This window comes from Nelumbo lutea, chromosome 6 (genome assembly GCF_056320005.1).
Source record: "Nelumbo lutea isolate HS-2025 chromosome 6, American lotus-T2T, whole genome shotgun sequence".
NCBI classification, from domain to species: domain Eukaryota; kingdom Viridiplantae; phylum Streptophyta; class Magnoliopsida; order Proteales; family Nelumbonaceae; genus Nelumbo; species Nelumbo lutea.
This window is the reverse complement of record NC_142689.1, coordinates 55,866,661-55,882,250: the sequence shown is the minus strand read 5'-3', so window position 1 is coordinate 55,882,250 and position 15,590 is coordinate 55,866,661. Positions and strand designations below refer to the sequence as shown.

At 34.9% G+C, this 15,590-nt stretch overlaps 1 protein-coding gene across 2 annotated transcripts; it reads right to left on the bottom strand.

Moving 5' to 3' along the window:
• Positions 1 to 8,687: 8,687 nt before the first annotated feature.
• Positions 8,688 to 14,891, bottom strand: LOC148848974 (endoglucanase 24-like). Of its 2 annotated transcripts, none has more exons than XM_088949139.1 (7): positions 14,605 to 14,891; positions 14,234 to 14,483; positions 13,258 to 13,541; positions 12,380 to 12,817; positions 11,149 to 11,296; positions 9,607 to 9,773; positions 8,688 to 9,510 (listed from the first exon to the last, which is right to left on the bottom strand). In XM_088949139.1, exons 2-7 carry the CDS (start codon positions 14,445 to 14,447, stop codon positions 9,178 to 9,180), a joined length of 1,584 nt encoding a protein of 527 aa, XP_088805265.1. In that variant the 5' UTR covers positions 14,448 to 14,483; positions 14,605 to 14,891; the 3' UTR covers positions 8,688 to 9,177. The 2 variants fall into 2 exon arrangements, with proteins under 2 accessions (XP_088805265.1, XP_088805267.1); XM_088949141.1 differs by having other exon boundaries at positions 14,234 to 14,488; positions 14,605 to 14,890.
• Positions 14,892 to 15,590: the final 699 nt, after the last annotated feature.

The window sequence follows — 15,590 nt, the reverse complement described above, 5'->3', positions numbered from 1 at the left end:
TTATCTTACTCTAACACCAGTCTTTAAAGCAAAAATGACAAACCCCATTGTTAGATTTGAAACTTCTTTTAAATATAAGAACCATCTATTCAATAAGAGACAAAGACATACTAAACTGTAGTGTTGGACTGAGTTTACTAGAATTTTTTGAAAGTCTTTGAAAAAACTGACTTGTGCAACATTATGGGTATTATCTTACTCTAACACCAGTCATCAAAACATTCAGATAAACCAAATTTTTTCTCTTTCTTGTTGAGAGATGAGTTGTTCCATTTCAATGAAGATTTCTTATCATTTTCCTTTTTACTGTCATTAGATTCAATGTGGGGACCAAAAGAAACTAGTAGCTGAAGTTCCCCTATAGCCTGATTAATCACTTGCTCTTGGAACAATTGAGTTTGACAACCAAAATGTCAACATGCATTCAGAAGAAATCTTAGTCAGTTAGAGTATCAGACGAAATAAATTCAATTAATGGTGCACCCTTAAAAAGTATCAAACCCTGACAATTCCACATTTATAAAGTGGAAGATTTGTCTTTCAGGAAATTTAGGCAGACGAGATTCCCAAAGTATCACATCCATTAGATTATCTAACCATCCAATCAGTCTAAATATTGTCAGGATAATTTGTCATTTATTATAATATTTACCGATTTGGTCTGGAGACATTAGCTATGATACCTAGAGAAGTTTGTATGTCTAGTGTACCGGTTTTGGAACAACAAATATCTGATACAATACTGAATATTGGATTGGAAGCTACCCATTAGAGCTACTTTGAGGTTACTTTAAATGGATTCATTTATCACCCAATCCTTTTTAGTTCTCCACTCATCCATCCAGGTATATAAGAAATAAAACCCATAAGATCTTGTAGATTAGTGTAAAAATACAAAGAAAAGTTTTCTGCCTAACAACCTACATGAGGAACACAACATCCTATTAAGTTGATATGAACAGTTAGTGTAATACAAACTTGGAAACCCCTAAGATCTTGTAGCCAATCAGTGCACATCCATTTTTTATACATCATTAAACTCTTTCACCATTTAGTACTTTTGGTTCATTTTGCTATTCACAAAATGATTAATGCATCCAATCTCATTTTGTTTCTCCTTAAGACTAGAACTACTGCAAAATTCTTGATCCAATCTATTTGTATGAGAAATCCTATTCGCAATCCTATCTAGAAAATATAAGCAAGTGTCTTCTTGTTGGAACTTCTATTTCCTTGTCATTGGAGTGATGCCTGCAAAACAAAATCGAGGACCCAACATAGTTTACACTTCACCAACCAGTTGAGCAGAATCATACATAATTTTCATGTTCATGTACTTCTCCTGGTATATAAAATTTGAATCACATGATTTAAATAATATGTTTTCACATCTAGTAATAAGCTCAAGCCTTTCTGAACTATCTCTGAAAGTCTGTAACATAACAAGTAAATGAGTCAACTTCCCTAAAACTCAAGCTAGAAGCTCAAAGTAATCTAATTTATTAGCCAAAGTATGTACATTCCTGAAATGGAAAGCAAAGGCCCTTAGTTCTTGAATATTCAATTGCCTATTACGCATTGACAGGTCAGAAGTTATCCATTCCTAGAAGCATTAATGCATGTTGATAGATGTTACCATTTGGATCCTCTTCTATCTCTCTGTTGTTTTGTCTATACAACCCCACGAAGCACCAAAGAGCCCAGGTAGCAAGGTGGAGCAACATGCTCTTAGTATTTTTCACCTTTTGAAATCTCTTGTCATCCATACATCTACCCACCCACCACTATCCATCCATCTATATCTATTTCCTGTTCATATTATTGTGAGGATGTGTGAAAAATGTCTACATCTTAACAGTAACAACAAATTCCCGATACATTTTTTTTTTGGATCAAGTATATTTTATCAAGGATTATTGCTACAATTTGCCAAAAAAGGTGTAACTACTGACCTCCTTTAATCTAAAGTTTACAATAATTACCTAAAATTAATCATAGGAGAGCCTATTCAGGTCCAATCTTAGGCTGGGCTTGGGGTAAGCCGGGCTAGCTATCTTGGCCAGTGAACTAGGGTTATCTGGATTATATCATTTTTATAGGAACAAAATAATTTTTGAAAGGATGTGATACTAAATGATGATGACACTATGATATATGAACAACATAAGCCTGCTTACTTTCTATGAATACGTTTCAGAATGATATATGAACCCCATGGGTTTCATATTGACATCATGTAGCTCAAGCCTGCTTACCTTCTATGATATATGAACCCCGTGTACATTTGTAAACGTTGTAGGGCCTAGCATACTAACACTCCATAGTCCCAACACATACATTATGATGTGCATATGAAGGTCTTTTTTTTCTTTTGAAAAGTTGTTGATATTGACATCTGAAATTCTGAAACTTATGTTTTCTTTTTTCCTTTTGTTCTATTTGTAAAATGGACTATATAAGCCCATGTGAAAGGAACAAAAATCAAACCTGACCAGAAAATCAGGGCCGAACCAACCTCACCAGAGCCTATCCAGTTGACAATAAATGTTTAGAAAGTGCAGAACAGGATTCAAGTAGCCAACCTCATATGATTTGGATAAGATTTAAATGATGATGATTATTATTGATGAAATAAAGTTTGATTTAGATTCTGGTAATTGCTAAGAGTATCTCTTTTCCACTTACTACAAACACAAGAGTTCTTCTCCTTGTTTTGATTTGTTCTTCGGTGGATAGCAAGTTGACCCTTGCTTTTTCCATCCATATTCTTACATCTTTAACCACATAAAGCCCCTCCTTCACCCCATAAAGCCCACCACTGGATCTTAAATTAGTATGAACCCCTACCTCTCCTACATCAATTTTTTATATGCATCACAATTTACAAATTTTGCAACAAATATTTAACAAGCATGTAACAAAAAACACCTTGTAACACAGTATTCTCAGCAATACCAAGATCCTTAGATAAGCATTCAAGTGCCCCATTTACAACATTTGCCAAAAAGGAAGAGAACTTTATTTAGCCTCATATTGATGCCTATTAGGTCATGAGAAAGCAAATCGTAAAACCACAACCCAGAAATGGACCTTATATACTTTGGCTAAAGTTAAAAAAGAAGGGTGTGTCACTTGCTCATTTTTTGTGAAGAACTCAAGGGTGTGGTACTCCTAGAAATGGGCCTCTAATATTGTATATCTTGTGAAACAACTCAAGAGAATGGGCCAAACAAACACAACTATGGGCAAATAAATGCATTGCCTTTTTCCACATCTCATTTCTTTTTGCCTTTTTATATTCCTTACATATTACACTAAAAGATGTTGCTCTAGAACTAATAAATCCTGGGCATCTCATTTTTATGTATAAGATTTATTTATAGAAACCATAAGGACATTGTAGAACAAACAGTGTACCAAATGCATTTCAAAAAAAACTCATGAAACATTTGGTTAAAAAGATGAAATTGCCAAACCCACAATGGAAACTAGAGAGGGATAACCGTGGGTATTGTGCTACCCTTATCTTTGAGGAGTACGTGAACGATTGGGATTTTTTAAGAATTTTCAAGCATTCTAAAAAATGATCAAAGAAAAAGATTACAAAAAATAGTGGAGCAAATAAAGAAAGTCTTCTAGATACATATAGAGGATGTCAACTTTATTGAATGCCAATACTTTGAAAGGAAATCAGATAATCTTAAAAAATAAGTTGCTCAATTGAAATGAGAGGTATTGCAGTATATGCCAATGGATGTATATTTTGCCATTTCGGCTCTATAAGTTTAAGTTGTTTACTTTTTGCTATTAAGCAGTTTGCAAGACTATTTGCCCTAGCTACTTGATGGATGTATATGTATATAGTTTATTGGTGTTTTTTGCAAATACAAACAAGAGACAACAAATGTACTAATGCTTTTTAGGTTGTATGTTTTTTTATCTCCAACTTCATGTTTTGAAGACTATCGATTTATGTTTTTCCCTTGTAGTTTCTTTGTTGATTAACATTTTCTTTCAACTACAATAACAACAAAGGAAGAACTTGCATTTGTTAAGTCACGGTACATGTGACTATTTTCACCATATTCATATTGCATATTTATACATTCTTTAGTATTATTATTTTGGAGAACTTGAATGATTACAAGTGTGTCATTCATATATTAATTGTTTGCACTATTAATTGTCAAATAACAGCATTTCTTATTGAATTAAATATTATGATTTCATGCACTATATGAACTATTAAACCTGGGGTACCTCATTTTTATGTTTGCATGCTTGTAATTTATTTACAACAGTCATATGCACATTGCAAAACAAATTGTGTACCAAATATATTTCAAAAAAATCATGAAACATTTGGTTGGAAAGATGAGATTGCCACACCCACAATTGAATTCTTCCAAATACATATAGATGATGTCAAATTTATTAAATGGCAATACTTTGAATTAACATTTGATAACCTTGAAAAGAAAATTGCCCGATTGGAATGAGAGGTTATGACACTATAGGAGAAAATTGCTAAACTTCCTTTACGTGAATATGTCAATTACCTTGAAGAATAATTCAGGATTTTAAGGCAGCAAACCATGGCCTTACTATTAGATGCAGAGCTAAAAATGTTCTAATGCAATTTTCGAGATATGCATTAATTAGTCATTACAGTTAGTTCTTTTGTTACTTTGGGATTATTAAGTTATATATATATATATATATATATATATATATATATATATATATATATATATATATATTTGTTATAAAGCACTTTGTGATGCCTTGAATATTAAGATTACAACTTCCAAAAAATTTTGAAATATCTTCTTGAAAAGTATTTTGCAATGTATGCCAATGGATGCATATGTTGCCATTTTAGCTTTATAAGCTTAAGTTGCTTACTTTTTGCTATTAAGCGGCTTGTGAAAATATTTGCTTTACTTACTTGATAGATGTTTATGTATATAGTTTATTGGTGTTTTTTGCAAAGACAATCAAGAGACAACAAATGTACAAATACTTTTTAGGTTGTATGTTTCTTTATCTTCATCTTCGTGTTTTGAAATTTATTGATTTATGTTTTTCTCTTGTAATTTCTTTGTTAATTAACATTTTCTATCCATTACAACACCAACAAAGGCAGAAGTTGCATTTCTTAAGTCAAGGTACATGTGACTACTTTCAACATAGCGGATTGCATATTTATACCATCTTTAGTATTATTATTTTAGATAACTTGAATGATTACAAATGTTTCATTCATATATTAATTGTTTATACTATTAATTGTCAAATAATAGTAATTCTTATTGAATTGGATATTATGCTTTTATGCAATGTACGAACTATAAAACTCGAGGTATCTCATTTTTATGTTTGTATGTCTGTGATTTATTTACATCAACCATATCGACATTACAAAATAAACTGTGTATCAAATACATTTCAAAAAACTTGAGAGGGATAACCATGGGTATTGTGGTACCCTTATCTTTGAGAAGTATGTGGATGGTTGGAATTTTTTAGGAATTTTCAAACATTTTAGAAAAAGGGACAAAGAAAAAATTTTAATAAAAGTAGTGGAGCAGATTAAGAAAGTCATCCAGATACACATAAAGGATGCCAACTTTATTAAGTGCTAGTATTTTGAATGAAAATCAGATAACCTTGAAAAGGAATGAGAGGTCGTGATACTACAAGAGAAAATTGCTAAATTTCCTTCACGTAAATATGACAATTATCTTGAAGAGAACTCATGATTTTTAAGGCAACAAGCCATGACCTTTCCATCAAATGCAGAGTAAAAAATGTTCTAATGCAATTTTCGAAATAGGGTTTAATTAATCATCATAGTTAACTCTTTTGTTACATTGGGATTATAAAGCCTTGTTTTTTACTCTTTGTTATACCTTGACTATTAATATTACAAATTCCAACAAATTTTAGAATATATCTTTTTGAAGGGTATCTTGCAATGTAAGCCAATGGATGTATATGTTGCCATTCCGGCTCTATAAGTTTAATTTGATTACTTTTTTGCTATTAAGTGGTTTGCGAAAGTATTTACTTTACCTACTTGATAGATGTTTAGGTATATAGTTCATTGGTGTTTTTTGCAAAGACAATCAAGAAACAACAAATGTACAAATACTTTTTAGGTTGTATGTTTCTTTATCTTCATCTTCATGTTTTGAAAATTATTGATTTATGTTTTTCTCTTGTAATTTCTTTGTTAATTAACATTTCCTATCCACTACAATAACAACAACAAAGGCAGAAGTTGCATTTCTTAAGTCAATGCACATGTGACTACTTTCAACATAGTCAGATTGCATATTTGTATCATCTTTAGTATTATTATTTTAGATAACTTGAATGATTACAAGTGTATCATTCATATATTAATTGTCTACACTATTAATTGCCAAATAGTAGTGATCCTTATTGAATTGGATATTATGCTTCCATGCATTGTATGAACTATTCAACTTGGAGAATCTTATTTATATTTTTGTATGTCTATGATTTATTTACACCAATTATATGCACATTGCAGAATAAAAAGTGTATCAAATACATTTAAAAAAATTCATCAAACATTTGGTTAAAAAGATGAGATTGCCACACTCACAATTGAAACTCGAGAGGGATAATCGTGGGTATTATGCTACCCTTATCTTTGAGGAGTATGGGGACGATTGAGATTTTTTTTAGGAATTTTCAAGCATTTTAGAAAAAGGGCCAAAGAAAAAGCTTTAAGAAAAGCAATGAAAAAGATTAAGAAAGACTCCAGATACATATATATGATGTCAACTTTATTGAATGTCAATACTTTGAATAGAAATCAAATAACCTTGAAAAAGAAGTTGCTCGATTGGAATAAGAGGTCGTGACACTATAGGACCTAGTAGTATTTATCGAGTCAAATTCAAGCTCAAACTAGAACCTAATAGTATTTAATCGATCAAAGCCAAGATATGCCAAAGTTCAGCTCGACTCGATTCAATTGTGCCCCGACTCCACCATTTTCAAATACTAGATAGGGGAACTCTACTCGACTTCAACACTTTTCTCCACTAGACCACCACCATAGAACCACCATTATGCTGGTATCCTCCACCGATCTCGAATAGGTATGGTGAAGTTCTCTCATCTATCTTGTTGTCCATCTAAAATCATGCCCGAAACTTGTTCTCTTCAGCCGTAGCTCCATCCCATTTCTGTCACCATTCTCCTCCACCGGTCAAGGGAGCATCTCACGTCAACCACCATTGCATCACCCCCATCCACCTCTCTCAATCAAGTATGTTTTAACTATTGATAGTTTACCTAATGTTTGGTTCAATATTTTTGATGTTTTCAATGACAAAGTTTTTGTTTGAAATGGTGAAATGATTTTTGGTGTTTCCCATGGTTAACGGTGTCTTATTACTATATTTTGTAAATTATTATAATGATTTTTCATTCTTTTTATAAATGTTAATAACTTTTATTCCTTTGTTATTAACTTTTATTTAGATTTTAGTAATTTTAAATATTACAAGATAATATAATATTATGATGATTTTTTTAAACATTGAATTCTTTATATTTATTAGTAATTACACATTAATGCTTTATTTTAACCATTGTTATTTTGTATTATTTTTTCCTATTTATTTTGTATTTAAAATATAATTTTTTTATTCATGATCAACTATATAAATCATACAAGTTGTATATGTATGGAATGAATACACTAGTCCCCACCACACTTGCAAAACACCCCTTTGGATATAAATAATTTCAATCCACTATACAAAACATCTGTAGACAATGGTCTAGTGTGGATTGATAATCTATGCCACACCACCCAGTCCCAGTATCTCATTCATGGTACAAAATATAGTATGTGTTTTGATATACAATACATTAGTCTGTGTTTTGATATACAATATGTAGCGGCCGTATTGTATTAGAGCCTTCCCAATACAACCCTACAGGGGGGGTGTTTCGGATCGGCAAATGGTTCAGGGGTATACCGGCCTTAAACCGGTAGGCCAATATGCCTTATTGGCGTATCACCCTGTATCATACTTTGAACCTTACTTTTCCAACCTTTCTTTATCTTTTCCATAATATTAAGGTCGATTATTGTTTATTTAGGACGAAAAAGGCTTTTCCTACTCTGGCTCCTTTTTTAACTAATCAGGTTGAGAATGGAAAAGAAAAAGCTGGGTTGTTTGGAGCTTCCTACGCATGACACGTTTGCCCTCAATTGAATTCTTTGTTTGCCTTATTAGTTGCAAATACTCTTTTACCCCACACCATGGAAACATGTAGGAAGCTCCCAAACAGCCAAATTCTTGGCAGTGCTAGAGGACCAGGTTCAGGCTGTGTGAAGGTATTTTCAAGCTCAAGCCCTACAATGTATGAAAAAGATGCTGGTGCTCCAGTTAGACCTCATGCGCGAGCAAACCCTTATTCGCTAAGGCCCAATACCCAGTCTGGATTCCAGAACTCATCCACTTACCCAGGATATGCAGTCAAGTCCATTCCCATCCCAAACACAACCATTAGCCAACAAGCTGGATTGGCTGCTCTTGCAATTTAATAAAACAATACTCAACAATGCATACAATATCCACATCCATCTTGTTTAAGGCTCACCTTATTATAGAAGTACAAGTAAAGAAAAGAAAAACTAACAGAATAACTTTTCTTCTTTAACTCATGAATCCATATCATCAGTCAACAAATTAAACTAAGAATTCAACACTAGCTTTCACAAATAAAATACTTAGAAATCCTGGACAGAAATGAAGAAATTGAATGCACTATCTTCTCAGCCTTTCAGCAGGGGCCCTTTTGAGCGCAAATTTTAGGAGTCTACTCTACTGAGCTAAACCATCAGTCCCAATTGCGCAGATTGTTTCCATATTAAGCCTTAAAATCATGCTCAAGACCACCTGATTGACCCACCATATAGACAGCCCAAGATCCAGTGGGTACTGAGTAGAAGAACAAACCCCAAAGCTCTTGTTCACCAACTCAGCACATCAACACCCCTAACACGGCGTGGTCCTTGCTTGTATAATATACTGCTCTGTGAAAGCTACTTAATGAGGCAGGAACCGAATACAATCCATCCTATGCATATTTCATACAACATAAGAGATTAATTAACAGCTTCTTTTACGTGAAAGACTGGACGACAGAGGATGTGGTGACCAAGCCCGATAGGAGGCCAACGATGAGAGCATTGTTGTAAGTAGTTGGCTCCCCTTGCATTGAATTGTTCCTGGAATCAATATATGTTTCATTTAAGAAGGGTCCACCGACAAGTCCACCCATCGCAACATTTGGGTTGGGTTTGGAGGAGCTAAGCCACTTAAACCCATCAGTGCAACCAGTATCCGCATCAGCTGGAATGGAAGCACCTCTATGATGTACATATTTTGGGTATTTACTACCATAACCAATAAGATAGCTCATTTTCAGTGGATTGTCTCCCAAGACATAATCAGCCTGAAGAAAGGGGAAACAAAAGTATAAGCCTTGTCAAAAACCTCTCCTTGCATAAAATGGATCTTATTGATGTGTGGAAGAACGCTGATAACATACCTGTGAAATGGCAAAGTTTCGGAGATCTGATGGTGTGAAGGCTTCTCCACCACAGGTTATGCTTGCTGTCTGGGTCATAAGCATGTAATCACTATAAATAACAGCAAGGAATGCAGAAGCAACAGGATGCAGCAAAGAGTTCCATTCACTAAACCATAGGAGGCCACCTGCGTAAATAATAACAACAGTGAAAATGTAGACAATATAAAGGGCATTGGATGTTTCAATTTCAAATTAACCTGCAGGAGACTTCCATTTAGGAATTTATGGAAGTTATGAGAACAAGATCGTTACAGTAAATCAGTCAAGTGAATGCAGTTCTGGTGGACCACAAGGTCCACAACAGAAGAATGACTGGGTGGGACTTATATCACGAATCCACTACAGAAGAATGACTCTCCAAACCAATCTGCTCACAAGGAAAATTGCACAATGCATCCATATTATGATGATCTCTACATCCATCACTCATATTAATCAATACTGTACTTTTGTGCACTAATCAACCCATAACATTCTGGTTAACCCCTTAGTGTTAGATGAGTTGGAGACTGACTGGAGGATTTAAACACTTCAAAGGTTCAATGGATAAAAAAAAGAAGCATATATTGACAAGGAGAAAAAGACCATTAGTTATGGGTGTAAGCATCTGTCATCATCATCATCCCATCTAAGCCTTGTACCAAGACCCAAGCATATGGGTTCAGCTACATGAATCCTGCTTCGCCATTCTGTTCTGTTCAGTGTCATATTCATTGTTAAACTATAGGTTCTTAAATCATTTCTTATTACTTCCACCCAAGTTCTTTGGGGTCTGCCCCTAGCTCTTCTAGTCCCTTCAACTTGTTACAAATCACTTTCTCTAACGGGTTCTGTAAATAGTCTTCTATGCATGGGTGTAAGCATCTTTCTAAATAAAGAAAGCCTATGCATAAGGTATTGGAGTTATGACACAACTTGCAAGACGTTCTGATGAGAACTAGTTTGACTAGGATAGCTGAATGGAAAAATCCTCTCTACTTTTCCATACACGTCATCCTCATGCAGGAGGACCCAAGAAATTGGTGGTGTTTGCAAATTGCTTAAATAGGCACTGCAAACGGAATGCAGGAAAGATTGCCAATTTAAAAATGCCTCGTTCAGAATTATCAGTAACCACTGACCTACTTATCTATGAAACTATGAAGCACAGGCATTGGGGTGACTATTTTACTGCTAAGAATTTTAACATATGCTAACAATACCTCAGGATGAATTTTATCATATTCTAATAAAACCCCAGGATGCAAGCTGTTTTTAAGTTTGGAATCATTTTCAGATCTATGATACCCTGATACCCATATATGGGTTCCGTATCATGTTGAATACTTAAATTTTTAGTGGAAATTTGGCATCCAATACTGTATCCAGCAGTGTCCTTGCCATATCTGGGTAACATAGCTCCACATTCCACTTTCAGTGCCTATTTTTAGCCATTATCAAATACCAGAATAGTGTTTGGTTTTGAGGAAATCTCAAGTATAATATCAGAATTGAAATTACCATCTGTTCTACTGTGTGTGGCTCGTGGGGAGTTTGGAAGAAGAAAACACATAATAGCAGCAGCAGTTTTCCTGTACATGTGGAGGCCCTGGTTCTCTTCATCTGATACCTCTTTTGCACCAAAGAAGCTTACTCTGGACAATAGAACCTGCTCCAATATTGATATTTAACGAATATTAGCAGTGGAGTCCCATATAATTTAACATGGTCTTGCAAAACTCTGTAAACAAATAGAACATGAATAGTGGATCAATGTTCTGAAAGATGGACTGGACATAGAGCTACTTGGCCAGGAGGTTTGCAGCCTAAATGGTTCAACCATTGGCCCAGTCCGTAGAAAATAAAGAAGAAATGCTGAAAGAAATGTTAAACATAGCAAAAATGAACATCTAAACTAGACATACATATTAGCATCAAGATGATCATTGCTTTTTTTTTTTCCTTTTTTTTAATCAGTATTGCTTTTTTATTGGTAATTAGGTTTTTTTTTTGATAAATTAATTAGGTTAAGATTTTCAAAGACAGTTGTATCCATCCTATATAATGGGGAGCAATTATTTAAAGCAAGGGAAGGAGTAAAAGATGAAGATCAAATAGAAAGATTCCAATTTATATTATTGCATTATGACATCATGCCTCTATTGGCCTGAAGATCTGATTCCTCATAAGCCACCATAGAGATAAACAATTTCTTCATCATGATATTCAACTAATAACCAACAGAGAAAGAAGCTTCCTAAATTGATATAGGAGAATATCATGCCAGTGGATGACATCATGACAAGAAAAAAAGTATGATATTAGATGGAAGGTTCCTGGATTCACAAATTAAAATGAATAACCAGTAATTCTAAAAATGCTGCTATTCAAGGTAAATTCTTTTGGATCTGATAAATTTTATGCTTTTTCTATGGAATGAAATAGATTCCGGAATTTTCCAAACTACAAGACAACTGTGTTATTTTTTTGCTTTATCAAAAGTAATTTACAACCAAAGGTAAAAAGGCATTGAAGAATGTTGAAATGCAAGATAAGAACAAAAGATTGAATGCAACATGGTAAAAACAATACTTTTTATTCATATTATTTGAAACCGAACAATTATTCAACAAATATTGAAACAAAACATATGAATTTATTCTTAACACTAAAGAAAAAAATCAGTATAACACTCAATTCACGAGCAGAAAAATATGAATTAATGTTACCGCTCTTAGTACAGATCCTCTACCTGAGTTCCTGCAAGCTTGTTATCCCATGTAAACAATGTTGGACTTAACCAATTAGCAAACTTTTCACCATTTTGCACCGTGACATAGTTAAGGTACGATGCATCTCCAGTTGCATGATAGAGCCAGCTAGCTGCCCACAAGAGCTCATCCTCATATCCTGTAGAATTGTAGAAAGTCTGTACTTGGGGGATGCTGATACTATATGAACCCCTATAAGTGTCAGCAAAAGTAAAGAGTTCTTGGGCATGCTTAAGAAGCAAACTCGAATATTTTGAGTCGGTTGACTTGAAAACAAGAGATGACGATGCCAAAGCTGCTGCAGTTTCTGCTGCAACTTCTGTTCCTGGTGAAGATGTATTCACCTGTGTGAGAGGTCTTTTCTCAGCCATGGTTTCAGGTCTCTCCCAACATTTGTGATCTATATCAGGATCACCCACCTGCCAAAGATAATAACACCCTTTAGTGGGTCCTTGTTTTAATTTTAAGTCATCAAACTGGAATGCATCTAGAGATCCATCAAATGATGGACTATAATTTGCATAAGTTGGTGTTGGTCAGGAAAAGGTCAAATATAGATAGTTAGATACCATTCTTCCTCCTAGATGGATACACAGAATGTCTACACATGCACATATAGGCCAAAAGGCCCAAAACTTTCCTAAATGGATTACTCAGGCATCTTCTCTGGAGACTTTCATATTTCAGAAATATAGAATGATGCTATGGTCCCATGGCTAATTCAGACCATTCATCATGTGAGGCACTCTCTGGATTGGTTATGCATTTCCTTAATCCATGCCAGCTTTATATGACACCATCTATTGGGTCTCTTCCCAAGTGATTTTATTGACCACAACGACTAAAAAATTTGGCTAACCTGAATATAGAGCACATTGGGAGATGGATGGGCATTGATCAGATAATCAGTGATCCACTTAAGAGAGTCTTGAGCAGGCTCTAGCTGGTTCACTGCATCCATTTGATCTCCATACTCAAGAATGGTCCATGACAATATTGTAGCAGTGAAAGCCATTGGAAGACCAAACTTCATGTGATCTCCAGCATCATACATTCCCTTCGACAGATCCAATTTCTTTTCTTTTCCATCTTGTAGAGCTGAATCTCCTCTCCAGGAAATTTTGTTATTTACCAGCTTGCCAGCTGCAAAAACGAAGTGACATCTTCCTTTCTGTCAAGGAGGATCGTAAACGAAATAGAGAAAAGCATAAAGCAAAAGAACAGGCATTATCAGTTCCTCACAAATCCTTTTCCTCTAACCCAATACAAAAATCATCATTATCACTATCAGAACACACAAAAGCTGGAAACCAGTCATCAATGTTCTATGCAGGACAGGAAATTGTCAACAAATCCCAGCATTGGAAATAAACCAATTACTTTCTCTACAAAAGATCGGAATTTGAACAGCATGACGAACAGAAAGTTAAAGTGGAGAAGGAAATAAAAAGGAAGAAGGAACCGCCTTCAGATCTGAAGGTTGACTGGTATATTAGTTATTATTCAGAAGCAATATCAAAAAAAAAAATTCAGTTGCAACTATAATAAACATACAACCAATTATGGCCTTCTGCGCAAAGGAAACTGGTTTCCAGATCCACATTGTTTAATATGAAGTCCAACCACTAATTCTTCTTTATTAATGGGATAATACTCTAATCACCAGATCAGCACAAGAAACATAGAGAAAAGAAAACAGAACACGAAAAATCATGGAAATAACATGATAGATCTGGATGTACGGAACGCTGCATTAAAACATAGGATATTTGCTAACTCTAAGGCTACATTGAAGAGCAATAAATAAATCGTTAAATAGGAAGAAAAGGGAGTACATTTTTGAACATCGAAGAACTGCATTGCGACTCCAAGGGCATCTGCATATTTCTTCTCGATGGCTCCCGGAGGACCGGGAATAGGAGCAGGCACCGGTTTATGAGATGAATGCTTGTGCCTTACGGTAAGTACAATCACCGCGACAACGATTCCCAAGACCACGAAAGCAATTAACCATCCACAGTATCCCTTGGATTTCTCTTTACCTCCCATTAGATCTCTGCGATTTTCTCTCTCGAAAAAAAGATGCTGTGCTTGAACAGCCAAACAAGAAGCAAATTTCTAGAGTTAGATCACTATGAAAACTAACACATTGGCAGGATGGAAACGAAAATGGAGGTTTAGGAAGCTAAATAGTAATAATGCTTACTTTACAGAGTTTCAAATGACACAAAATCGATCGCTTTCTGTAAGCCTGCAACCTTCCTCCCTGAACTAAATGGAGAAGATCAAGATGATCTGGAAGCAATGTAACCAATAACAAACCTTCTCCGGCTTCAGAATCGGTGGGAAAGAAGAGCTAATGAACGAGTGGGGAAGCTGGATTTGGTGGCAGACTTTAACCTGGTTGAAAGCTGTAAGAGCGAGCGAGAGAGAGAGAGAGAGCCTGTAAATGGGTGCCGAACGAGACACCGACACCGTATCCAACGAAAAATCTGTTTTTTCAGTTTCCATTTAACCCCTCAATTGTTCAATGGCGAAACTACCCTCACCCTTTTCAGAAATCGATTGGTTGCAACTTGAAACAGACCAACTATACAGTCAGGATTATACGGCTAATACGGTGATCGACCAACCAACTTAACAGTGACAGTCAGGAATCAGGATTATACGGTAATTCTGTGATCGTTGGGTTTTAATCTTTTTGCTTGTCATCTACAATTATTGCCGTAGATTCTTATTTGTTTTCTCCATTTCGGATTACTTGCAAAGTTTTTGCTGAGGCTTTGTTTGTTGTTCCGGAAACCGGAAAGCAACCAACTACCAAGATCGTCTTCGTTGCACCGACGATCTTTGACTCGGTCAAAGCAGAGTTTGTGTCTTAGTGGATGAACCGAGTATCTACCGTCCATTTGGGGAGCTTATAGTTGAAATTATGCTGATGTCATGATGTGTGATGATCTAACCGTTCCTGATTTTTGATTTTGGTGTTACAAACGACAACGTAACCTGTTCACGGGCCGATGCCAGGCTTAAGGCCCATAAGCCAACATATACACATGCACACACACGAGTAAGATTTAATATATATATATATTTTTTTGCTGATGCCAGGCTTTGGTTGTTCAGCGGCCTAAATCATATATATATATATATATTTTTTTTTCATTTTATTATTTTATATATAAATAATTA